Source organism: Parus major, chromosome 2 (assembly GCF_001522545.3).
Source record: "Parus major isolate Abel chromosome 2, Parus_major1.1, whole genome shotgun sequence".
Lineage (NCBI taxonomy): Eukaryota > Metazoa > Chordata > Aves > Passeriformes > Paridae > Parus > Parus major.
Window position 1 is genome coordinate 115,444,124 of NC_031769.1, and position 27,392 is coordinate 115,471,515.

The 27,392-nt window shown below is 36.8% G+C and overlaps 1 protein-coding gene across 3 annotated transcripts in view; it reads left to right on the forward strand.

Annotated features, from left to right (window-relative positions):
• The window catches only part of NKAIN3 (sodium/potassium transporting ATPase interacting 3), a 335,000-nt gene that overhangs the window by 223,207 nt on the left and 84,401 nt on the right, over nt 1–27,392 (forward strand). For all 3 annotated transcript variants that reach the window (XM_015648896.3, XM_015648869.2, XM_015648887.2), the window contains exon 4: nt 24,329–24,526. In XM_015648896.3, coding sequence (XP_015504382.1) covers nt 24,329–24,526 — 198 coding nt within the window. The remainder of the gene's footprint in view (nt 1–24,328; nt 24,527–27,392) is intronic.

Here is a 27,392-nt window from a genome sequence, read left to right on the forward strand (position 1 = left end):
GTCAAACATTAGAGTCATGAGAGGGAATCTGAATGACTTAGAATCACACCTTCTTCACCTCTCAGCCAAATTATTCAGTGTTACAGAACAACTCCTAATAACAAGGACTTATTTAGTCATGAAATGTAGGATTAAGTTTTGGGTAGCTAGAAATTAAGAATCAGCCTGATGTGCTTAAAAAGAACTTTGCATTCCCCTCCCTATATGGTTTTCTTTGTGAAACCTTTGGTATATTTCTCCCTCACAGTGTTCTTTGGTGCTTGCAATGGTATTAAACGTCATCGTGTTGGAAATGATACTTGAATCTGGTGTCCTTCACTGAATTAAATCCTATTTCATATCAGAAACAGCACTATGGGAGTGCATTTTTCTGGGAGAAGAAATTATTTACTCTTTGGCCTTTCATCTGACATCAACACTGATGTGGTATCCTAATTGTGCAGCCTCATTGCCTGTCTGCTCTTATTTTTCTATACAATAATGTAGCCTCTTAATTATACAGTAAAAACTGATAACACAGTACTTTTAGTGGTACGTAATTATCCCTCTGGATTTTTTTTTTCTATATTCTAAAAGTCACCATTTACATGAGATTGAAAATCTGCAAGTTGTGTGATAATGAAGCACTAAAAAACTGGATTATTTCAGATGTGCCTGACAAATGGTTAATTTCTCTGGGATACACAACACATTTCTCATAGAATTATAGAAGATTTTTTTTCATGTTTATACATGCATTGAAAGAAATAGATAGGAAAAATTCTCCCAAGTGCTGTAAATCAAAGCCATAATTTCTCTGAAATTTAGTACAGCAGTTACTTATTGCAATAGCCATTTAGAAAGTAATTTACATAAATGTCATCTCTGCCGGTGTTGATTATATAAAGATGTTACTGGTAGCTTCAAAATACACCTGATTTCTTGAGGATGGCATTTTTCATCACTTTGTGGATCTGAGAACACAAGTCTGCTGGTAACTCTTTACAGCCAATGTGCCCATTCAGTCATCTAAAAGAAGTAATACCTTATTTATTTATTTATATGGAGATAAAGGACATTTCAGTTGATGTTTGATGTTACAAGTGCCTTGCCTTTATTTCAAAATTCCTGCTGCTACAGCAAAAGTTTTTTGTTAAAAACAGGTATTGTATTTTGTAGTTGATGCAATGATCATCCTGCTTGCCATTCACACAGGAAGAGACAGTGTTATTTATGGGTTTTGCACAAAGGTAAGTTTGAAGACAGGCAACAGAGGGCAGGTTTACCAGAGGGTTTTTTTTTAAATGTAGCTATCAGGTCATCAGGTAGCTAAATTCTCATCCTGACTATAATCATAGGAAGGCTCCAGTCAGTCTTTCTCAGAGATAAACTCCTCTTTTGGTTTTGCTTCATTAGTGACCATCAAGAAAGAGTACATATATTAGTGTTCAATGTGTAATTTTCCTATTTTATTCATTAAATTATTTTCAGTGGGTGCTACATCAATTTGTGCCTCTTTACCAGGAGCAGCATGTTGAATACAGATTCACAGATTCCTGGCTGCTGCTGGGAAAAAACAGAAAACTCGAGACTCTGGTACATATCAGACTGGAGTGTGTGAGATGTCTCCTGTAATTAACAAAGATTCATTTTTTGTTGCTGTTGCTGTTTTATTTGGAAAATTGATAAGATTTTGATTTATTTTTTTAATAAATCATAGGAGGAAGACACCACATTTATTTCTGGTTTTGGCCTGAGCCTGGGCTCCAATGTGGTAGAGAAATCAGATACGCTATTGCTCTGACTATATATGCCACTTAATCTCAAGCAATTTAATTGCTATTGCATTTCAATGTCATACCCATGAGCTGGATTCAATAGACTAAACATAACCTTATATCATATCTTTTCATGTATACATGAGAACTCTTCTCTCAACTTCCTCTGAAATTTGTATCTTTGCAAGAATAATTCAATTATCTTGGTGTAATTATTTTCTTAACATTTATTCTTCCAAGACAACTTTTTTATGAAGACAAATATTGCTTGTACCCTTGTTATATTAGGAAGATGTGACTTTTTACAACATGAGAGCAGCCATTCTGCCAGATTCATGTCTGTATTTCTCCCTATGCAGATAAGACTGGATGCTGTTCAGAGAAAACATGATTTTTTATTTCATTTGGTTTCACAGATATTTCTGACTATTTCTGAATGCTGTAGACCTGACGTTTGACTATTGGACAACCTAACTTTGTTGACCCAGTTTGCTTTCAATTATAAAGGTGAAAAGAGCTGCATCTCATTGGAAAAAAATAATACTGTTTTCCTTATTAATTCTGCAAATTTCACTTTGGAAGTCTTTAGCTATAAGTGATGAAAAGTTAGTGAGGGAAAGAAGTGAATTATTGAATAATTTATTTCCATGCTGTTCTTAAAGGAGTGTTTGAGGGTTTTTTCTGTCACATATTCATCTTCCGTAGTTCATTCTTTGAAGTCCAATTACTCTCTGGACTTCAGCAAACTGTCATTGATATTGCTTAGCATTATCCATGGCCCTCTGTTCACTGAGAAAATTGCTGACTCTTAGGCATGGAGTATTATTTGGGTTTGTACTTTCATATATAACACAATTCTGTAGCTGGCATTAAGTGCAGAGCTCAGGCATTCTCCTTGCAAGAGTAACTGCAACTATTAAAACACACACTCACAAAATACTGGCTACTGGAAGTTTTCATTTTTTTTCACTTTTATGGAGATTAATGGTGTGATTTCTGTGCCTGGAAGCTGTACAAGAAGGAAATGTAGGAAGCAACTTCCTTAAACCATTAGGAGTGCTTTCTGGAGAAAATTGAAAAGCGGTATCTTTGCAGATTTGGTTTAAAACCTACATGTACTAGGTCTGCAAAATGTTATACAGAAGAGAAGGTTAGGGATAAATCTAGTTTATTATAAGGCAAGGAGCAGAAAGGATTATGCACCCCTGAGGAAAGGTTCTTTTCAGTTTGATAAATGCAGCATAAGTTATTTGCTACAAAATGCCAAGCTATTCTGGAAGCACACTGATCATGCCTACTTTGGGATTGCAGGTTGCTTTCACATTTTGTAGTTTGGAAGAAATCAAATAATTATGAAATGGCTATTTTGCTGATACTGATAAATTGTGGGTATGCAAAAAAACCTTTTTTCCCCCTACACATGGTACAAATATAAATGTATGTAAACCATTCCTTTCAGAAGTGTCTTTTGGGGACATTTTAGAACCCAGAGATTTGGTACACCAGGAGAAGTAAGGTATATATAGAAGGCAACAGAGATCATGTTGGCAGTCCAAGGCAACAATCTGAAAGTGACTGGAGGTTTGGTGTTGGACCAGCTCTAGACTGCAAACTGGGGATATTTCAGCTGCTTTGACAGATGGACGGACATCCCCTGATATCACATAATTTAAGGTCTTGCCCTTTCTGCGTGAAGGTGGATTATAAAGTTCTCTTACAAAGGACATGGCATTTCTGTGGGTTTTTTCCAGCATTTTATTCTCCTGGGAGCAAATCTTCAGTGGTTACTATTGTAGGCAATGTGGATGGATGCTACTCTTCCAGTGCTCCCAAAGAACCCATTATGCTCTTGTAAAGTCTCCAAGTTCAGTTTATTCACGTGAACGTATTGTCCTGCTTCAGAGTACCTGGTACTTAAAACATTTAAGTCTGTCCAGCTCCTCCATTATGCACTCAGAACAGCCTTTTCAGTTGCTTAATCATTTTCTTTCTCTTCTCCTTTATCCTCTAATTGTCAACATTTTTCAAAATCCAAAAAGCTCATAACAGCTTTATTTATAGCTGGAAATTGGATTAGTTTTTCGCCACTTAAATGAAAAGATAGAAATGTCAGCTTGGAATGAACTGGTTTATTAAAGGAAAATATTATTATTAATAAATGCTAATATAGTTTATTGGTATGATTACTGCATTTAAAGAAAGCCAAGCTGTTGCCTGCTTCTTAAATTGCTACATATTTACTTTTCAACATGTTATTTAAAAATATGAAATAGTCACCTTATTATACATCATCTTCCAGGATTTGAAAGCAACTTATACATATAAATGGATTCAGCCTCATCAGTGTTTCTAAATGGTGAAAAAAATGACATTTATTAAGTAAATGCATATAGTGCAGATCCCGTCTGCTGGATTTAAAGTCTTGATTTACATTTCAAAACACTTTGGAGGATTAATCATCTCAAACTAGTCTAGGTTGATTATGTGGGCTCCTTCCACCCTCAGCAGGAAGAGGGTGAGACATCCTCCCGAGGCTTATCACACTACTTTTAAATACCCATTTGTAGGAACAACCCTAGAGCCCTTTAGAGGTACATCTCACTTTCCAGGACAGATAGACAATTGGGTGAAATAAGGTACTTAACTTTTCGACAGAATAGACCCACTGAAGATAGGTGAGATTGATTTTTTCCTCCTGAGAGCCTATTCGTTAGTTTCCTTTTAATACCCTGCAGAAGAACTCCTACTCTGTGCCATTGAAATACTTTATATAAGTGGTGAATGGACTGCATGGTTCTACAAATTGGATTCACCTAATAAGTAGTAAGAATTGGTAAAATTAAGCATAAGCTTAAACCAACGAACTGATAAGGAAAGACAAAATTCTCTTTTTGTCTCTCTTGCCTCTAAGATGCTTAGGATTCTTTCTTTGTCACTCTCCTTGCTATTAATTGACTCAGAAATTGTTATCCTCCATAAAAATCTTCCTCTACTTTTTTATTTAAGTGTAAAAAGATTATTAGCAAGGAAAAATATTGAAAGCCTTTGTTGGTTCAACCTTCCTTTTAAGTATTAATTCAAATCTTTAAAAATGGCTATTTGTTTTCTACATAGTAATTGGAAAGCCAGAAGTCAGATGGGATTGCTCTCCAGTATCAATGGTAATTATTACTTGCATGTTGTCACAAAATTCAGTGTCCTGGAGTCTGCCTTCTAATTGGAGAAGGCTTAGTTATGATACAAGCTGTTAATTTCTGTGACATATGAGGAACTGTGCACAGCTTACTCCCAGGTCACCAATTCAAACTGTTTTCTTCTGTTCTACCCAGTTTCATTGTTTGTACTTTCCTCTGAACTAAGTGAAACTTTTTTAACAAACAGTAGCTCTTTTCATTGATTCCACTTCCATAGTTCAATCTTCAGCTGTTAACAAAAAATCTCCTTGTCCCCAATCCATATCATCAGCAGTTTTCCCTCAGCTGAGCAAAGGGATGTTGAATCTTTTTCCTTTCTTAGTCTTTGAACTAATGGTAGCTTTTTCTTTCCTTTGTTTTTTATCATTTTTTTTATTTTTTCGCTTTTGCCTGTCAAGAACTGAGTTTATGTGAGTTTACAGTAGCACAGACACTCGAGTGTCTTCTGTAAGATTTTAAGGAAATCAGAATGAAACCTACAATCTATAGCTGGCTTATGGGCCGTTTAGAGCACAGAACCAGCACATGAGGAAGATCTCAAACATATTAAAAAATAATGTCCCATTCTGTATAAGAATGCTGAAGCTTTATCAGGGACAAAAGGTACATGAATGAAGAGACTGTAGTTGCCCTTGGGATCTCTTGAATAACCTTTTCAGCACACCTGAGCCCATGATTGTCTCAAAATGTGCCCTGGTCCTTGGGGAATATACAAATCATTGCCTTAATGGGAATGCAGAACAAAGGAAATCCTGTTGCCAGTACAGAAATTATTTTCTACATAGGATGAATAGCCATAAGACAAAAATGGGGACTTACAGGGTCCATTGAAGCATTTGGTGTTTGGTTTGGGGTTTTTTTTTGGAAACTCTTTTAAGGTTTTCAAGTGGGGCTTTCATTCAAATAATTACTGTGGGAAGAGTCAGGGGAAGAGAAAGGACTGGAAGGGCTGTCCATGGAGACAGTGTTCCCTTTAGCCATATAAAGAAATGAGAGGCTGCTCTCACAGTGTCTTACACATAAAGAAATAGTCCTCTACAAAACACAAAAATTCCTTCTGCAATAAACAAAGATTTCCTTAAATGTTCTGGGTTTGTGGGCTGTGAAAGAAACATTTTTGCTTGTTTTTTCTTTCTCGCAAAGATTTCCTTTATCTCACTCTCCTCAGAAGGAAAAGATGGAGTTTATTTTAGAGGAAAGAATTGACTGCAAGTGTCTTGGAAAATCTAACTTTTTCACTCTTTTCAAACTTACATAGTTTAATTTAAGAAACTGTCAAAATAATAGCTAGTCAGCCTGTATAGCTTGTATCCTTTTGTTCTTTGACATTTTGAGGAAAAAAACACCCCTGAATATTTGCTTTTTGTTTTGCCAGAAATGAAAGAAATCCTTCATATATGCTGTAATTCCTCTTTGCTATCTGGAATAAATACAAAGATTTACATGAAGTCATGCAATTATTTACTTTAGCATTAATTTTTTTAACACTGTATGGATATAAATGTTGAGCAATAGTAATGGAAATAGTCTAAAAATTAAATTTTATGGGAGAGAAAAGACCCCACACAGAGTTTTGTGTCCACCTCTAGGACCCCAAGCATAACAAGGATATGGACCTGCTTGACTGAGTCCAGTGGAGGCCATGAAGGTGCTCAGAGGGCTGGAGAACCTTGCCTATGGAAAAATTCTGAGAGAGTTGGGGTTGTTCAGCCTGGGGAAGAGAAGGTTCCAGGGGTACCTTATAGCAGCATTCCTGGACATAAAGAGGACTGCAGGAGAGCTGAAGAAGCTCTTTAAATTTTTTTCAAAGGGCACAGAGTGACATGGCAAGGGGGAATGTCTTTAAACTGGAAGAAGGAAAATTTAGATGAGCTATAGAAAGAAATTCTTTATTAAGAGGATGGTGAGACATGGCAATGCGTTTCCCAGGGCAGTTCTGGATGCCCCATTCCTGGTAGTGTTCAAGACCAGGTTGGATATGGTTTAAGCAACCAGGTGTAATGGCAGGTGTCCTTGCCATGGCAGGGAGGGTGGAATCAGATGATCTTTTTTAAGGTTCCTTTCCACCCAAGTTATTCTGTGATTCTGTAAAATTGAATCTGATATTTGTAATATAGAAAAATTATCTAAAACATCAATGTCTTGACCTCAACAATCACCTCCCTATTACAACTAAGGACAGTAATACAGGAAACATCTAAAAATATTTCAGAACTGAGATAATAAAATAAAGCATTTTAGCTATTTTGAAGCTCTGTCTATTATAAGGCTCTGTTTCTGATCTGCTCTTGGTATTGCAAGTGGAATATTGGGAACTGGAAAGGGACCTGCCTGTGGCTTTTATAAAGTACCTTGTCCTTTTTCTCACTGGCTAGAAGGATTTTCTTTTTAATTTATTTTTTTTTTAGGATAGGTAGCAGGCACAATATTTCAAATGGAGAGATGGACAGCAACCTAGCCACTTGAGTAAGTGCAGCTGTTGTCACTGCATCTCCAGTGAGACCCACTTTCTGAAATGTAAGCTGTTGTGCCAGGGCAGATGTGGAATCTGGGAAAATTTCCAGAGAAATCATTGTAAAATCAGCTTCTCAGCATTAGCTGCTGTGTTTACCCTTTTTTCTCTCTTGAACTATCACTGGCAACACTGAAAACACTGGATGATGGACTGAGAGAATAAACAACTCACAAAAGAGCTCTGAGGCAAACACAGTTTTTCAGTACACTTTTACCAATCCTTGGAAATCCATAGCCATTTTTAAAGAATAAGAAAGCTCTTCCACTGCTGTGGCACAAATTTACTCTGGGCCAACAGGACACATGCTAGAAAACTGAAAGTTTAGGCTTTTCCTGTGATGTCTGAAGGTAATGCAATGGGAGGAATTATGTGATTTCTGATGGTACTCAGGGTATTTCCCTGCCTGGCCCATAGTGGTAATTTATTTTACATATTGCGCTTCGGGGGGGAAAAAAAATCGTGCCTAATTTGAGAAAGGAGTGTAATGATGACATTGCCTCCAGCATTTTGTTTGTGACATCTTAGTGATGTTCCTGTCAGTACAGATGGTGTCTGTCAGGTGCCACTTTTAAATGTTTCTGAAGAACTGGAGGGATGAACAGACAGAGGGTGGGACAGATGCCACTCCTTATTGTACTTCTTTGAAAACATCTTTTTAAGAAGTCCAAATAATACTGCTTTACAGAGTAGTTGAGGATTTCCTTTAAGGAGACTCTTGTGTCATAAACCTATTCTCATCTATTTGGAATATTAGGAGTTCTAAAAAAATACTCCGAGAAGTGCATTATGCACAGGAGATTTCATTTCAAAGGATTATTTTGGCTGATCAAATAGGGAGCTAGAAAAAGATTGAACTGAGTTTGCCTCACATCAAGATCTGGTAAAAGAGTAAGGCTGAAGTAGAGCTATTTTCCCTTTTTCTAAGACAGCCAGAATACATAAAATACATAAAAGCTGAACCTAAGTGGTGGACAATAATCAGGGCTGCAATGACCTTGTATAAGTTGGTCAACATAGCGTGATTTCAGACTTAGTATTTTATACAGTTTACAAAACCAAATACTGAAATAGGAGAAATGTCTGCCATTTCCTAATTTCAAATATTTTTTCTCAAAAAATTAGTGAAAATCCACCATAATATTCTGAAAGCTGAAAGGAAAAAGGGCAACAGAGTTCTCTGACCGTGTCAGGGATTAAATATTAACAAGATCATATTGGGATCACTTTATCTTTCAGTTCAGTCACCTGGAATTATTAGTGGCAATAGACAATATTGTAAAATATAATGGCAGTAGTTATCTAACTGGAAGTCTAATGTGCAACATTAAACCTCAGTCACGGGAGATTTTTACACTTTTAATAATCACTCTATGACTATAAATGGCAATGGTATTAATGCCTAGAATATTGCAGCTGGAGAAGCTAATTACTAACTGATGCTGTCAGTGTCCATAGCTGTTGGTGTTTCTTATTCTCTTACTACTGGCTTTCCCAAACAAAAATCTCATGCCTGATTGCTGTTCTTCCCTGACTACTACATTACACTACTACATTCCAAACATGAAAATTCTTAGCATTCTAAATGTTCTTTCCTGCATTCACTTCAGTGCAGATGCATCAGTGCCTTTAATTGCCCACTTTCTCTAGCAGGATATCTGATTTAGTGGGAGAGGAAAGGTAATATCCTAGAGAGAACCATTTTTTTTTCCTGGACATACTGTTCCATACTGCCACAGTCTCATGTCATGTTCTGTAGCAGTAATTTCCATGACTATACAGTTTGCTTGCATATTGGACTAGGGTAGGAAAAATAATTCCGTGATTTATTCAAAGAAGATTTTTTAAATACTGTGATTTTTAGATAAGAGCTGCTTTCATTTCTACTTTACTGCTTTAGGTTTTAAAAAAGCACAGAAAAAAAGCACCTAGTTTGGTGCTTGGCAAAATTTAAGGGAACAAAGATTGTGATAAGAGAACCATTCCAGCATGGCATCCAAGAAGAGAATGAGAAGGGTCTGTAAGATAAGGACAAGGTTTCAATATAGGATGTAGAAAATTTAAGCAGAGGTAGAAGCATAAGTAATGCATCTGGAGTTAAACTTCAGCCCCAGTGGAATCAACAGAGAAACATATGTTGGTTTCAGTAGACTAGCATTTCACCAGATGTGATTATGTAATTTTTGCAGCTGTTTTCTGTACAGATCAAAATATGCAAAATAAACAGTATTATGAAAATAGAACTATAAAGAATAAATTATTAATATTTGCTGAATTAGCAGCTAGAACAAGACATAAATCTAAAAAAACTATAATGACACAGATGACTTCTGTAGGATAATACATATGGCTTGATATAAAAGTAATGATGGGGAATTGAAAGAAATTGCACTGAAAGTGAGTATTACAAGAGTTAAACTGGAAATTCTCTTCTGATGACTTCCCTGCTTCAAACTGTGCAGGAGGGGGTGTTTGCTGTTAAGTAGAGCTCAACAAGTTTAGTCCTAGGCACTCCTTCTTTCTTGCATGCATTTTCTCTTTTCTCATGTATCAGTTCCCCATGATCATGACAATCCAAAAACCTGGTGGATTATTTTTCAGTCTTTTCAAAGGCTTTGCTTGATACCTCTCCAACCTACAGTTTCTTGGTTTTCCTCCTACTGTGATTTTTTTGTTTCACTTTCTCATCTAAAATTGAAGTCATATACGTGAACTCCTTAGAACAGCAAGTATTGTTTACAGACTTGGGAGTGAGTTTCCTAGAGTCCTCTACTCTTCATTAAATCACCTGTTTGTATCTGATGGTTTATTCACAGCCTTTCTTCTTTTTTTTTTTCTTATTATGTTTCCTTCCAAACTCTAGATTGGACTTCTGTTGCTTTTTCCTTGTGTCTTAAGGTATGAAAAAGGGAAATAGGAACCACCAATCCCTCTTGGTTGGGAATACATACAAAGGAGCTGAGACCTGAAAAACTCCTTTGTAATTTTTCAACACAGCTTATCTAACCATTTTTGGGAGTCTTTTTCAGCCCAGTCTTGAGACATTCTTCTATACCTATAAAACTCAGTGGCAACATGCTCTTTGGCTGCTTATCCTTATTGCAACAAGCCAGGCCTGCCAGGAAGATGTACTTCTTCTCATGGTCTTGGTTAAACCATGAGCAATTTTTAGGATTTTGAACCTCTCACCTGATATCTATCTGTCTGTTTTGTTTAAGCTTTGCTTGCTCTTACAGAATCTTCTACGTCTGGCACCCCCAGACATCCTGTCTGAATGCAGCAGGCAGGAAAAGTTCAGCCAGTGTCCCTCCATGCCATTTGAGCAAGCTTTTTGAAAAATTTCTTTTTACTTTTAATGGGTACATAACGTAGTTTGATAGTTTGATAACAATTCACAAGTTCTGGTGACCATTCTCCCAAAAAAGTAGTAATTTCATTGCTTGAAAACATTCAATTGGAAGGGTGTTGAAACCCCAGTAAATATGTACTGTAAGTGGCTGTAGGAGCAGCAGAAGTGACTGTGCCTCATTTCATACTTGTGCATTGACATCAATCTCTCTTATGATTTCTCTGTTATCAGAAAAAGACAAACTTTCCCCAGGGTTCTTATTCTCTTCCTGGTTTCTTATTTTAATGAAATCTTGAGGTTAAGTTATATATGAAACGTTTGCATTGCTGCTAAAATGCCCCAAAGGACAGAGAGACAGAAATTGGTATGTACCGAGATGCTGTGAGTGTTCTTTCTTTAGGAAACCAAATGAAAACCAGATATGGTAAGATGAAAAAGCAGACCTGATTTTTTATGCACCTGTGAGAATTGGCCATTCAAGACTGATAGGTCCAGCATTTCCCACTAGGAATGCGCTACAAATACTCAGTCGACCTCACGCACACAGCACATCTGCACGCTACGTTTGATGTTGAGTTGCTCTGCACATGAGCTGTGGTCATTTGTTTGGTATTTACAGAAACTTGAGACATCACTATCAGAATTTAGTAGATTACTGGTGGAGCTGTTAGGTACAGATGAAACAGGCTTCCTCATTTCATTTCTCATTTCTCATGCCTTCAGTGAATGGCCAGTATAATCTACTCTGCAAATGCAGTCAGTGATTTGCTGCGAGTAAAGCCTTGGGCTAAACAGCAATGCTACTACAAGAACTAGGGGTTAAATTTGGTTTAATTAAGTTATTGAAATGTTATGGTCACAACTGGTCATTATTATGCTTGTGAATTACAAAGCCTCCTCATCTTGCTATGGTTTATTCTCCATACTGTAGCACAATAGAAAGCGATGGTTAAAATGCCTTTATAACATTATTAATTGTTTCTACGGTGGTGGAAGTCATGACAATTTAATCATAATAATTTAGCTGAAAAAGTACCTCTCTGTGACCAGGCTTTGGCTGTCACAATGTATGATTTACTTCTCTGTGATTTCCTGATACTGTATTAATAAATTTTTATTTGGTATGGATTTTGTAATTTTGCTTTTTTTTTCATTTATGAATTAGTACAATCCATACAAGGAAAGCTCTTAGAGATTAAAGATTGTCCAAAGAATCTTCTGTGACAGCATTTAAAGTGAGTGGAAGGAAACATCTTTATTTAGAGATGTTTCCTCTTTTTTGTTTTACTAACAGGACTCCAAAGAATTTATTTGACAGATTCCTATATAGTGTTTGTCAGCTTTTATGGCTTTTATTTCAGGGAAAGCAAATTGTTTTCTTTCTGAGAAATAAGGTGTTTTGTAGAAAGCTGGCCTGTTCAGAATAAAACTTTGAGACATATGGTCTTTTAATTACTGGGTTTTAGTACTTTTACTTTGGAAGTGCATTTTCAGCTGAAAAAATTGCTTCATTTTGAATGAATTTAAAATTCAACAAAACAATGTGAACATTCTGGGATTTCTTTGGGGCGGGGTGTTTTCCATTTGGGTATTTTACTTTTTCATGTCCAGGTCATAAGTCTTTACTGTAGGATATTCACTTTTCTTGTTGGAAAGGGAAAAGAATCACAAAAAACAGCTGTAGTTTTTTAAAGGATTACCAGGCTCAGATGTCAGCCTGTGTTTACCTTGTTTTCCAGCTTGCAAAGGTAAGTGCTCTCTCCCCACAACATTCTGCCAGCTGTGCAATGACCTGCCTGGTTACAGTGCATGAATGATTTAATGCCCTCCGTGTGTTTGCATGAGTAGCTGTATTTTTTAAAAAAAGGACATAACAAGTTGGCAAAATCTATGTTGATGCCAAACAGAAAAGTTCAGTGGAGGGCAGTGAAGGTGTATCTGTTTTCTAGGTGTGCATGTTGATGTGCCTCTGTAGCTAAGCTGTCATCTCAAATCCCTTTGGTTTGGTGCTGCATGTGCTTCCCTGTCTCACAGTAATGTTTAAAAGGATCCAATCCAAAGCTGTCTGAAGTCCTGAGGCTCTGCATTACCAGTGGCCGACTGAACATATCACTCCCATGCAATTTACATTTTAAACCAGTTGTGTGGGTGTTAAGACTTGCAATGCTTTAGGAGTGAGGACATGAGCGTTACCTAGAAATACTAAGAGGTGCTGGCATTTGGTGAGATTTTTCCCATCGTGTTTCCTGACCCCTACCCTTGTTAGACAATGTCCAGATGCACAACCCTGAGGCAGCATCCTGGGCAGGGCTGATTTCTGTTCTTCCCCACAGAAGCCTTCACCTGAGCTGGCAGTGCTTTGATGCCCACAGCCATGCAATTAAAGCTGACCCATCCCCTCTCATCCACACTGCCCTCAGCAGAGCTTTAAGAAGTAAAACTCTTGCACAGTCTGTGCCTCTGAGAGGAGGTAATTAGTGAAGGAGCAGCACTGGCAAAGTCTGCAAGGGCCGGAGAGCAATCAAAGGCAGGAAACTTTCTCCCATCCTTCTTAATATATCTACATCTTCACATTTCCCTATCTACCGTCTCCCCAAGACAAGTTTAGCATGAAATTTGTCTCTCTTTGCTATTTAGTGCTGCCATGGAAGTTTGCTGCTCCAGCCAGCAGCCAAGCACCACACAGCTGCTTCAGCTGCCCCGAATGTATCCCCTTCCAGCCCTGGCCCCCAGCCCGCTCACTGGTGGGGCCAGCTAAGGAATGATTTGCCCTGCTCAGCAATAACAAAAACATTCCTCTGTAATCAGCACTGTTTTCAGCAAAAATCCAGAACAAAGTCCCATACCAGCTACTTTGAAGAAAATTAACTTTATCTGGTTCAAAACCAGCACAAGCACACACACATTAGCTGGTGACATATGAGGAATAAACTAAATGTAAGCAATGTTTGCTCTCTTCATATTCCTTGCCTGGAGACTGGAAGAGAAATTCACCTTTAAAGATATTCTTAAACCAACAACAGTTGCACCTGAAATCCTAAAATCCACTACAGTTACCTGTGGATGGTTTTCATAGACTTAACTAGAGTTTTTTAGCAAAATATGCTATGCTTGTTCAAGAAAACCTTCCTCCATGCCTCAGTGTGCTACACAACCCTATATAGGACGTGCTATACTGAAAAGAAATTCTGTATTATCTGCAAGAAATAAACAATTAGGCCTGTAAAAATATGCCCACATGTTCATACCTTTCTTGTCCTTTTCCTTTTGTATATTTATTCCTTTTCTTACTGGCCCTAATCCAGCAAATATATGTAGATCCCTTATGTCAATGCTTGTTGAAATTAAATAATGCACATGCTTGCTTGTCAAATCAACTCTGTAGCTTTGTAGGCTTCTCAGGCTTTCAGCTGTCTCCTGGAGCTACACTGACATCCTTTATCTTTTAAAAATAGAAACACTTACAAAGTGAAAATTCTAGTGATACTAGTAATTACTATTATATATAGTAAAGTATAATGATTTCCAAAATGTATTGAAATTTGTAGATACTCATCAGCTTGCAGAAAAAAATGCCTGATATCAATAATATTTTGATTCTTTTTTTCATCAGGGAAGCTGAATATTATATATATATATATATATATATATAGGTTTGAGGAAAGTCTTTATCTAATAGTCTTGATCTTGTTTTCAAAAAATACATAACCTGATGTTAATATTACTTGTCCTTTTGTCGTTGTGTCCTGCTGTCATTCAAAACTCAATCTATCTAAAAATTATTCATCTTTCTTGTCTTCGTCTGTTAATATTATTTCAAATTTGAGATAAAACAATAATTTCAAGTATCAACATGTTTGTATATCTTCATTGTGGTCTCATTTTTTCCTTATTTATTAGAAGAGAATATATTAAAAATTACATGATGAAGGAATTCAGACAAGTCTGTGACACTAAAGAGTGAATGGATCATTAGGTTTCCCTGCAACTTTTTGCATCTCTTAAAGTGACCAGATTTATATAACATCTGTTAACAGGATCATTAAGTAATCCACCTAGACTTGTTATTAACAGAGACTTTTACAATTGCCTCTTTAATTAAAAATATATTTCTGGGGATCATAGTCAACTACATTGATTAAAGTAGCTTCTGTGAAAAATTTCTTCAAAATTAAAAAAAAATAAAAATTGAAAGTTAGGCTTAGCACCTCACTGATTTTCTTTGGCATGGCAAACCTGAAATTGTCCAAAAGTTACTGAACACTGTCAAATACTTTTGATTAATCTTGTCAAAAGAATTTGAGCAATTTGATCATTATGATTATAGACTTACCCATAAAGAGGTGATGCCAGAGAAAAAAAGAATTCTTGTTTCTGAAACAGTCCCCTGAAAACCTAAAAATTCCTGAGAGAACAAATAAAAATGCTCTTTGTGTGAATGTCTGTGAGAGTTATTGAGGTTTGGAGGTGGATTAGGCTACAAATTTAATTAATCTGATTAAGACCTGGATACAATGCACTGCTGAAGGAAATTGGTAATACTGCCTTCTTTGACCATGGCTGGTTTTTGTTCATGGGAAAGCACTGTTGAGTCCTTAATTTGTACAGTTAAATATGAATATTAAATATATGCATAGCATGTATACATAAAATAGACTCTATGCATACATTTTTATATGTACATAAATGTCTAAAATGTTTCAAGGAACCTAAAATGTGGACTAATGCTGTAGTAAATGTAAAATTGATAATTAAATTCTCTTGTCCATAGTCATAGCTACTTCACTTCTGCTGGGAAAGGAAGGATTTCAAATTTCATCACCTGACCTTAAAGTTTCTTTAGGGACTGTCTTTGCTGTTTAAATAATAATAAAAAAAAATGCTATCAAATTCTTTTTGGAGACTGTCATTGCTTCAGCAGAATGCAAATGAAGCTTGTGATTAAAGGATTGCTCTGCTAAAGCCAAGGTCATTGGCAGACAGCACCACAAAAAATTGAGGGACTAGCAAAAATATGATGAGCGGTTTTCACAGAGAAATACAGAAAGAAAAGTGTTGTGACGACAGGTATTTTTCTGAGAGCATCTTATCCTTCTTTGAAATGAAAACAAGTAAGAAAACAGACCCCTCACAGCTCAACAACTTCTGTTGCTTGTTGCTTCCTATCTCATTTTGTATTCTGAATCTTCAGAAGAGCTTTGGTAGTGTTTACTCTCACTTTTTGGCAGTCTCTTAGTGGCAGACAGTCTTATCCAACGAGCTTCGTAGAGTTCATTCAAAAGATGGAGTGAATTAACACATCCTTCTCATTGCCCTTTGCACACTCTCTAAAACAAAAATTTGGATCTTCTTACAAAATTACCATGAATCATGGAGTTTGATTTATATATTAAAATTCCTCATTGCCTCTTTTAAGCTGCTAGGGTGCCCTTGGGTCATTGTCTTTGTTGAAACATTAAAAAGCAGTTGGCCCTTTCCTATAACCTATGGATCCATGGCTGTCCAAGGTGGGGGACTGTGGCATGTGATGCCCTGGATAACTGTGATCTGAGCCTCCCTTCTAGACTTCAGGACCCAGCTTTAAGAAAAACAGCAAATACTGCAAATTACAGCTCAGAGTGGAAGTGCCTAGCAGCAGAGCTCATCCTCTTCAGCTCACTTTCTCATAACAAGACAAACTTCTTAGTGTAATTTAATGTCCCTGAGAAGGAAGGCTTTAGCAAAAATGCTGAACATAACTAGACTTGTCATAAAACAAGAGCTGGCAACATCATGAACAATTGCATTGCTTTGAGCAAGCAAAGCAAAGAACACAGCAGTTGGTTAAACTGGCCTATTAATCTTTAAAAGTGTTCCTGGGTGCAGGTAGGAGCTTTCTGGCTAGTCTTAAAAGAGGGAGTTATTTTTCTTGTCAGAAATTTTAACATTCAAGTGAGTTTTCAAAAGTCTTTTTATGGTGCTTTTTAGTGTCATCAGAGTCTGGGACAAACCTTTAAATTTAGGCTCTCATGTGTTTATTTCCAGCATAGAATTTATTTCCTTGCATAGCAAGAGATGTTATGGTATTCCTATAGTTGAGAGGGACAGACAAAGCACAGAACCCACCAGAATTTAAGGGAAATATTAAAATTAACTGTACTATTGTTAAAACATTATATTCTTAATCATGCCTTTATCCCCATGCTTTGTTCAAAATCACTGCAAAAAAATACGTTTTTTTTTGATAAATAACAAAGTTAAATTCTGTTTTGACTAGAGGCTGCATTGCATCTGTTCCTCATATGGGATTATGTGGAGTTTTGGCACACACTGTGTCCTCTATTTCCATGCATTTCCTAGTGATGTTAGAACTAAAACTCTATTGCAAGTTTTGTAATATTAGGGTGGCCGTGGCACAAGACAAAGTGCTATAAAGAATTAATACTTTTTTTATGGTCAACCCAGGCCAGACCTCTCCATTTTACCTGTAGAAATCCAGTTCCCATCAACACTGCAAGAGCCTTCTCGATTTCGAATCTGATCTTGTCTGCTTTAATGAGAAAAATTAAATAAGAAAAATATATAAGAGTAATTTAATAAAAAGTATTGTAAATATTATGAAATAGTGTGGGAAAGAGTTTGGTATAAGTTTTGTGGCAGCTTATTTTTGAGGCATCAAATTTTAATTTTGTCATATTTCACATGTATGAATGACTCCATGGGGATATCAGCAATTTTGCTCAAAACCAGCAACAACAACAGAGTTAAAATGTTCCTACTGAGCCTTGAAATTGTTATATTATAAATTCTTTTAATTGTTATATTATAAATTCTTTTTTCAAATGCTGTGGTCCATAGACCTTTTGGACTGAATTTTTTATGACCCATAATTGTAGTGTTTTTCCATTTTTGTACACTAAAACGTTTCAAGCCTTTTTTAACCTTTCCCATCTCTCTGGCCTGAGATGTTTTCCTACATCATTGGTATAGATGGCTGTATATGGCTTGCCAAAGATGTTTCTAATTCTTCACTATGTTGCGTTTCAGCCCTGCCTCGCTTCTTCATTTCAGTTAAAATCAGGTATGGCTTGAGTGAGGGACGCACCAATCTACACAAACCTTTGGCTTTATACAAACCCTTGTCATATTCCCAGTCTTCAAAGCTCAAAGTGGTGCTGGGAGTTTGGCATCAGTCCAAATCTGTGTTCTGTCATAGCTCTGGATCATCAGAGGTAATAGGTGAGAGCAATTTTCAAACTAAGTGCTTGGCTTAGTCATATGTCAGGGACTCCACTGGAGCACGACAGCTTTTCTGGGCAGTTGTGATTTCTTTGTGCTCATGTTGAATTTCCTATGACAAGTAGTAAGTAGGACTCATATTGATCCAATCACCCTGTCTCAGCCACTTTTTCTTTGTGCGTTCGAGCTTTTTCCTGCCGTACTCTGTTACTCCTCTGGGCCGTTTCTCAGACAGAGAGACTGTCACAAAAGGGAGGTCAGACAAGGAAAAGATGTGGAGCCGGGATGTGAGCATGAATCTGAATATTGCCAAAGATCAGAGCTCATCTTCAGGGGCAACAGGTTTCAAAAACAGCCCCTTGCTGGTTCTTATAATTTGTTCTTGCAACTGATACTAATACTGCATGAAGAAGACAACAGTTTGCTTCTCTTGTTGACTTCTTGCCTTCTGGCTTCCAAAAGACATTCCACTGCATTCCACTTTTCTATTAAGTTTGGTAAATCTAATTTTAAAATTGCTTGCTTGATCTCAGAGCATGTAGCAAATTAAACAATCCAGTGAAACTATTTTTACAATGTAGGTAGATTATCTGCCTGATTTCCAAATAAATTTCCAAATGTATTATGTTTACTTTTTACAAATAAGATCTGGCAACAATCTCCATAGCTGAAGGAAGAAAAGTAGTAAAGAGAGAAGCTAGTATTTGCTAAGTTTATCTCATATTTTTTTTTTTGGAAGGTTGTGGATGTGGAGGGTAGCCTGTCGACAAATGGTTAAAAACTATTGGTGTAGATAAGAACTGGGGGGGGGGAAATTATGCTTTATATGGAAATCTTTCCCTTTAGTCATGGTCTGATGCCATGATTACAGTCTGTGAAGCTCTAATCTCTGTAAGTGGGAACCACAAGCTTCTAATCACACCAACCAAAAATTACTTTGCCTCTGTACTTCTTTTAACCATTCTCAGCCCATGATGCTGGAGTTACCTCATGGTTTATGTCTGACCATTTTGATACTGTGAATTTTCTCTTTTAGTGATAATTAATTTAGGTGTATCACACGATTCCTCTGGTTTACTGGGCATTGCTAGCACAGAGATGGATTTGCTGTGTCTAGTCTGCCATCCAGTTCAGACAGATGAATGACCCCAATAGAGTCAACCCATAAGCTTCAATTTAAGAATGCTCTTCATGTCATTTATTCACCAGAGTGCTCAGGATGAGGTAAAGATACTGACTGTGCTATATCTTGAGAGGCTTGGAATCAACATGGTTCATTGCCCTATCCCATTTGCACTGGAGAGGGCTACCACAGTTATTGAGTGGGCTACTTTAAACCTTGAGCTCATGGAATAGGTAAAAGCCACCAGTGTAACAGTGAAGCAAGAGTTTAAATTCAAAAGAAACAAACAAAATTAATCTATATTCACAAATTGTCATCCTGATAAAGAAAATGTGGGGAGCTAGTGACAAAGTTTCCTTACTTGGATATGGGAAATGGCCACAGTCTTCTTCAGTATTGTCTGCCCAGGCCTTCAAAAGTGTTTGTTCAGCAGTAGTGAGAGGAGATAGAGTGTAACTGGTCACACACAGAGCAAGCTGGAATCAGAACCTGTTGTTCCAAGTAAAAGCAGGGTGGAAAATTGAGGTGATGCTGCCAGTGGGGGTCTTTTGGCTGGTAGCTGATGGTCATGTTTCCAAGTACTTCTACAATTAGAGCAGTTTTCATTAATGCTGGGACACATCATTTTTATCTAGTGAGGATTAAGGTCCTCTTGAGATTAGACACTAAGAAATGTGTGTATCCCTTGTGTCTGCCAACACCCCTGCATCTTAATTGCAAATATAATTTGGTATAGGGAATTACAAGGAAATGTACTATTCCTTTTCTAGCATTATGCATATAAACTTGTATTACCTGTTGAGCAGGTGTTGGATTGAAAATCTTTTCACTGCTTAAAAAAAAATATGTGTAGCACATCAGAACAGGAATCCTTATTACACTTAGGAAATGGAATGGGAATATTTAATGCCTCAGCCTAATGTCCATTTATAATAAGCAGTATATTATATATCAATACAATAAAAAGTGTTAGGAAGGGCTAGGTACCACACAAGCAATGATAAAATCAAGATCTCTATGCTTTGCCAGGCCTTTTTTCCTCTTTCACTTGTCTGTAAAATTTCATCTGTTGACTGCTGTTTTCTGAAGGAAAAAAGTGCTTTTCCTCCATCCTGCTCAATACAGTTTTTGTTATACTTTTCCTAATAGTGTATCTTTAAATACTGGCAAGGAATGAAAGAAATATAAAATAACATGTCATAAAGCAGAATCAGACACTGGAAGAACAAATATTTGTGGTGGTAATCATGTCACAGCATAATATTTGTTTGTTATGCAAGGCAATCTTGGTGCATTCGGTTTTCTGCCTGGAGTTTCAGTTTCCTTTTTTTTTCTTTTCTTTAAAACTAGTGATTTTAGGTAGTCCTAATTTCTCATTTATTTTTTGTGTTGTTGTTGTAAACACTGTGTGTAAATTTTACACAAATATATGAAAGGAACACCATACCTGTTATTAGTCTGTAGTTTTAAAATAAGCTGTCTTATGCTATGATTTGTTAAATTTTACCTAGATTCACCACCTAAAAATTGAATCAAAAAAATTACAGAGTGCTTTGGATTAGAAGGCACCTTCAAAGATCATCTAGACCAACCTCCCTACTATGGGCAGGGACATCTTTCACTAGATCAGGTTGCTCAAAAGCCCTGCCCAATAGAAAACACCCACTTAAAACCAAATGTAGAATTTAAACAGACATAATGAAATTAAACATTATCTCCAAGCACTTAGAAGCAGTATTACTCGGACTCATAGGGATTACATCTCACCTTAAAAGAATGTATCTGCCATAGCAATGATTTCCAATAATAATCAAAATTAATCCTTGGTCTGACAGCCAACACAAATCCTATATATAGTTTAAAGGCTTAAAAAGCTGTAGACAGTTAAGTGTGACTCTACATCTGCACAGTATGATTATGGGGCTGATCCTATACTCAGGAGCAAACTTCTTACCACAGATTGGAGTCTTGCTTTAATGCTGACTAAAGAAGGGAGGACTTGGAGATGGGATTTGACTTCCCTGTGTCACTTCCCTAAGTCTCACAATTTTCCTGTAAGACCTGTTACTTGTTATCTGCCCCCTTACTGTTTATGGTGTCTATCTGTGAGGTTATCAGCTGGGGAAGTGTAGTTTATCCACTAATGTATGGAATTAAAGTAAACATATACGCTCAGAAGAGAGCAATTTTCCATTCATGATTGAAATTTCAACCCTTAAATGAATCCCAACTGGATTAGTTAGAAGGATGACTTGGTTTCTTTTGTTCAGGGCCTGGAATTGGGTCTCCTGCTTTGAAGCAGCAGTGTTTTTTTCCTAAGAAATAAGCATTTGTATTTGTCTCCCGCTGATGATTAAACATTTTATACATTTTTTTTAAATATGTAAAAATGGGAGACAGTAAATGATCTATTGGAAAACTTTAGGCATCTGCTTGTACTTTTGAAAATTCTTAACTTTCATTAAATGTAGAACTGAAAATATGCCACTTGGGCAGCAGCTTTTCCAGCACTCTCAGGGTTTCCAAGCTGTCAAATTTACAAATACCAAAACACTCTCAGGAATTCATTGATATTTAAAATCTGTACATCACAGCAAAGAGTCTTTGAATTTTCTGTGTCTCTGCAAATGACTATAAAGATACCCGTTAATTTTTTTAATGCTTGTTGCTTTTGACTCACTTTAGGGATTAAGAATCTCCAAGTAGTTAGAGAGAAGTGTTTCAGCTGCTAAAAAAAAAAAAGTAAAAATTGATTTTTCCTGTTGTCAGGCTTTCTTTTATTGATTGGCAGCTTAACATTTATCAGCTCGAGCAGCTTATGGCTGCCATTTTGTGAAGTGATATTTCAGAGGTCAAGCTAATGCAGCAAGTGGTTTTGTTTGCATTCCTAAAACTGATCCTTGCTGGGCTGTCATTATCTGCTTTTTCCTGCTTTGAGAGCTCAGGATGTAATGCGCGAAGTGAAAAGTAATTATGAAAATCTCCTCTTACAGACTCTATCCAGAATTTCTGAATAAGAATTTGTTTTTAAAAAGGTAGCAAGTGCTGTGATGACTTTTGGGTTTTTTGGTTTTTTTTTGCTGTTTCCTTCTTACCTGAATTACCAGCAGCCTCAAAACATGAATGTGACCATCAAGTAAGCAATTTTTTTTAATCACTCCAAGAGCCATACTTAACAGTATTCCAGAAATGAACAATTTTATTTATAAGGGGTTTGTACTGTTCACATGCCAAAATATTGCATTTTACATGTGCTGGAAAAATTTATCAGGCTGTTTCCCTATGGAGTTTTGTCATTGGCTGGGAACTAGCCAAGTATGAACACTGTAATAGGCTAGAACTTTAAAAACATAAAGACAAAAAACCAAAAAAGGATAAATAAACCCTCAAGAGCAAAGAAAGCTGTGACACCAACACCATGGACACCACAATTTATCCCCATAGCTGTGATAACAAAGTGTTACCTCACAATATTTGATAGAACCTAACCCACCAATCCATATCCTTCTCAACAAAGGGCTTCTGAAATAGGTTAAATGGAATATACGTGTGCTGCCTGACAACTGGCATTTCTTAGAGTTGACAATTTTTAAAAGCACTTGATAACTCTGTGCAATCTCTGGCATTGTTGTACAAAGAAAGCCCCGGCTGTTTCCTGTGACTCTATATTTATGTTTTCTTTAAAAGGAGTTGTCTGTCAGCTTCTTATTTCACAAGTTGTTTTCATGTTGCAGCTGAAATTTTTCTAAACCAGTATGAAGGATTGACATGCAAAGTCAAAAGACAAATGCTTCATCAGCTTGAAATAATGCATCTGGAAATCTAGCAACTCTGTATTTAAAGAGTAGAGAAGTTGTGGAGAAGAAAACAGCAGATTACAAAGGCAGATTTCTTACTGATAACTAGGATAAAGTTAGGATGGCAGGATTTAATTCCCTTGTTAGCTTTCAGGTGTGGCCAGGAAAAAAGGCAATTAACAAAGGAAAATAACAAATTAACTACTTCTGCAACTGGAATCTGGACCAAATTTCTCTTTGGTCAAGGTGGAAGTAAATGGCCACAGACAAGACATATCTGTGGGATGCAAAGGGCAAAGTAATGTCATGGCAGTGCCCACAAGCTGTCGTTTTTGGAAGCCAGGGGTATTTTGTGGGCATGTGGCTACAATTTTGCAGACATTTTTTCACTTGGAATTCAGAATGAGAAACATGGAAACATAAATCTGAATTAATTATTTAAAGTATCAATATAACTGAACTCTCATTAATCTCCGGTGAGGAGGGTTGGGGTATTTTTGCATTTAAATGGCCTTCATTCACCTTCAGTGTATTTTACTTATGCATGACCTAAAGACCCAAATCTTCTGTTAATTCAAATGAATTTTCCTGTTTGTACTTAATAAGTAAGGTCTTGTACTTAAGGTAAGGTCTTAGAAAATCTTTAGTACATTAGTAGGTTTGCCACTTTCACCGGTCCAAGTGGAAGTGGTATGATGTTTACTAAAATGCACAGACATTACATCCTGTGTGGGTTAGAGTGCAACCAGTCAGTACTCATCTGGGTAGGTTTCATATCTGGTCAGGAAGATGATTTGAGCAAAGAGAACTTGCTGCTGCTTTTGTTTCAAACCCAGTTCAGTTCACAAATGTAACTTCCTTCACAAAACTGAGAAGTTTGTAATCTGGATGAGAGGCAGAGAGAAGAAAAGAGAGCAGGGTGCTTGGCTGGAGACATCTCATTTGAATCTGATGATGGAAATCATCAAATATGATGTAAATTTGATTTAGGTTGTTCTCCAGTACCATGGGATAAAACTGTCTCTGTTGTCTGTTTAAAAAATGAAAAAAAAGAGTTCTTAAGTGACATTCTAATCAAGTAACATCAAAATTGTTTTTCAGGCTGTAAGCCCAGGGGAACATGTGTTTTGTACAGTACCAGGTATGACGGTTCTTATGTCAGGCAGAAGTTCCTGTGAACAACTACAAAATAATCAATGAATGTTTGCAGTTTCCTCTCTCCGCTTTAACATTCTGCTTTCATGCTAGGATTACTGGGGTGGGGATTAAGGATAATTATCTCATTGCCCTTATAACAGAAAAGATCTTGTATTTCCCCTTTCTTTGCCTTAAAAACAGAAAGCCAAATGTGTTCACACTTTCTCCCTCCCTGTCCTAGGAAACGGATCTCATGACCTTTAACATCTCCATGCACCGCTCCTGGTGGCGGGAACACGGGCCCGGCTGCATACGAAGGGTGGTGCGTCCTTCTTCCCCTGGCATCCTAGAGGATTACTCCTACGTCTCGGTGACAGGCTGCATCATTGATTTCCAGTACCTAGAGGTCATTCACAGCGCTATCCAAATACTCCTCTCAGTAAGTTCATGTTTCTTCTTGTACTGGGATCCAATCACACACAGCCTACTGCTGTTGAATGTCCTGGAAAGGGGGTGCAGTGGCTGATGGATAGCTGCAGAGATTTTTAATTGTGTTTTGAGTTAGAGAATTATATCCATGTTATTAAAATGTGCACTGTTCTTTTGTTTCCTTATATCTCTTAAAGCTCTGTACAGGCACAGTACACATTCTGACCATAGCTAGGATAGATGGAAATTAACTTGAGTCCTTGGCTCTCATTCATTGAGATGTAGAGCAAAGCAAAGTAAATTGTCCAAAATTAATTTACTTAAACCTTTCTGAAGTTCACAATCAGTGATGCCATTTATTCAGCCCTGATTGTAAATGTATTTTACTTGATACGTTGCTAAGTTTCTTCCCAGACTCAGCTAAAGATTAATCCTTGAAAAAGGTCAGAAAAATATTAGGAATTAAAGCATGTGTTCATATTTAACCATGTTATTTTTTTCTGTCCTTGAACTCTGCATTATCAGAACATTCTACCTCCATTGTTCACATTTATTTTAACACCAGTCAAAAAGTTCAATTACAAGAAGTTGTTGTAAAAGCTTGCAGTGCAGGGAAGTGCTGGGACTCAGTGAGTTGCTTTGGGAGCAACAGCCCAGTCTTGGCCACAGTTTTTCCTCAATCTCTTGCCTGTTTCTGCTTGTGATTAACAGATTGTTTGGCATGGGCTGAGTGATCTACTAGAAGTTGTAGTTCTTTCTCTTCGTAGCTGTGTGTAGTGCATTGCAACTGGCTGACCCTAAGTGGTCGCACATAGGATTGATCACCCCAAATGTCCAGACCCATTATGAGAACATAAATGCTCATGGCTCATGGTCCTAACCATGGCCACCAGGGAGAAGAGGTGCAGTCTGCAGTCCACACCTGCTAGTCAGGTGAGCTACCTGGTCTGAGCAGCCAGAAGTGACGCATATTTCTGGTCTGTTCAGTATTTCAAGCTGTTTTACTAACAATCTGGTTGATACTACCACTTGCAGAATAAATGGCATATGTGAAATAAATCTCACTCCTTAATATTATTTCTAAATTTCAATTTTTACTTTTTTTCATCTTAAAGACATTTCCCTTGCAAAAGAAAACTAATCAGTATATTATATATAAATATATATATAGGTATATATATAAATATATATACCTATATACATCTGTCATTCTGTCCAGCTGTCTGAAAGTTCAAGATAATTCCTCTCCAGTACTAAATGCCTTTTGTAACATACCAAGTGCTTTTTTCTTGCTACTACTTTTAGTCTTGGATAAACATGTACATCTGTGATTAATGAACTTCCACTTGATGATCCAGGTTAGAATTAGTGCACTTGGTTTGCACACCAGTGATGTCACCTGCACCAACACAAGATGAGTGTTTTATCCTGGTCAGCTTCTCAGGCATGAGGGACATCACAAGCCCTACACAAGCCTTCTCCTGACCTTCCTTCAGTCAGACAGCAAAGACTTTGAGTCAGGATCTTTTCCACTGAAGACAAAAATTACTTCTCTTGCGGCTCAGACCAGTGTCTGCCAATAGAAATTATAATATTACTGTGAAAATGGGCCTTCCAAAACAATTCTGCATGCTCAGTTTTAACTGCAAGCACCTTCCTTCTATTTGTAGGGCCCTGATACTCAAAGCAGTTTTCTTCTCCCTTGAGTTCATTTGCAGTAGATTTCCTTCTCAATGCAGTGTCATTCGCTCTGCATCAGTGAGCCTGTACAAAGGAAAATAAAGTCTGGGTAGTTTAAAAGGAGAAAAACATAAATATTTCAAACTCTTCCTCACTTCCATAAGAAAAAAAAAAATGGATATGTTAAAATTTCTCCTAGTATTTTTTTTTGTGATTATCAACAATAATTCAATGGAAATACAGCTGGTTGTTGATCACAGAAAGTGTTTTTGTCTGCACTTATCAGTGCATTTGAGTTCTGTCAAATGACAGGAACACAAATATTAATGTTAGAATATTAAAATAAACACAATTAATAGACACAAACTAAAAAATATGAAAATGAAAAAATATAGAAATTCTGTAGTAATTATGAATCATAAGATGTAGCTGGCTTTCCCCTTCTGAATAAGTGATTGATTGCCATGCTGGATTAAATAAGAATTCAAAATTTTAATTAAATTGAAAATTAAAAATGTGCCAGGAACTTATAAGGCATGACTGTGAATTAAATAGTTGTCAGTTTCAGACACTGCTTTGATTGATATAAACAATGCTAAAATTTAAAGACTGTACAGAAAGTAAGGCTTTTCTCCAGGTTTGCTATCTTGCTATGCCATCTGTGGCATGTTATGATTAACATACCATGAATCTGTACTTCAGTTTCCATTCTGATTTGTAATTTAGGCTTATTTCAGGTACTGTCACACATGACAGAAGTCACCACCTGGATCATCAAATAATTTGTAGTTTTCTTCCATTTTCTGAATACTACTGACTTGAGGAAGTTCCCATCCATTTTGGGTGTATAACAGCTTTCCTAATTGGGGTACCAATTTCAGTTAGTTGAAAGGTCATTTAGATTGTCTTTTCAAAGGGCTGGGGAACTGTAGATCATAAGATCATTCTTCTTACCTTTTCCTGGTAGTTAGTCCCAAAAGCAGACTATTCCTTTTTGGGCCTTACAACCTACTTAATTTTCATAACATTTTTATGTAGCAATAGTAGTGTAACAAACCATTTTACAGTGTAACAAAAAACTTTATTGGCATAACAAATCATTTTATCATGCTACTTTGTCTAAATGACTGGGAATGCAAACAATTCCATTTGGTAGGGAATTAGAACCTCTGAAAGAAGAAACACCTTTGGGGGTA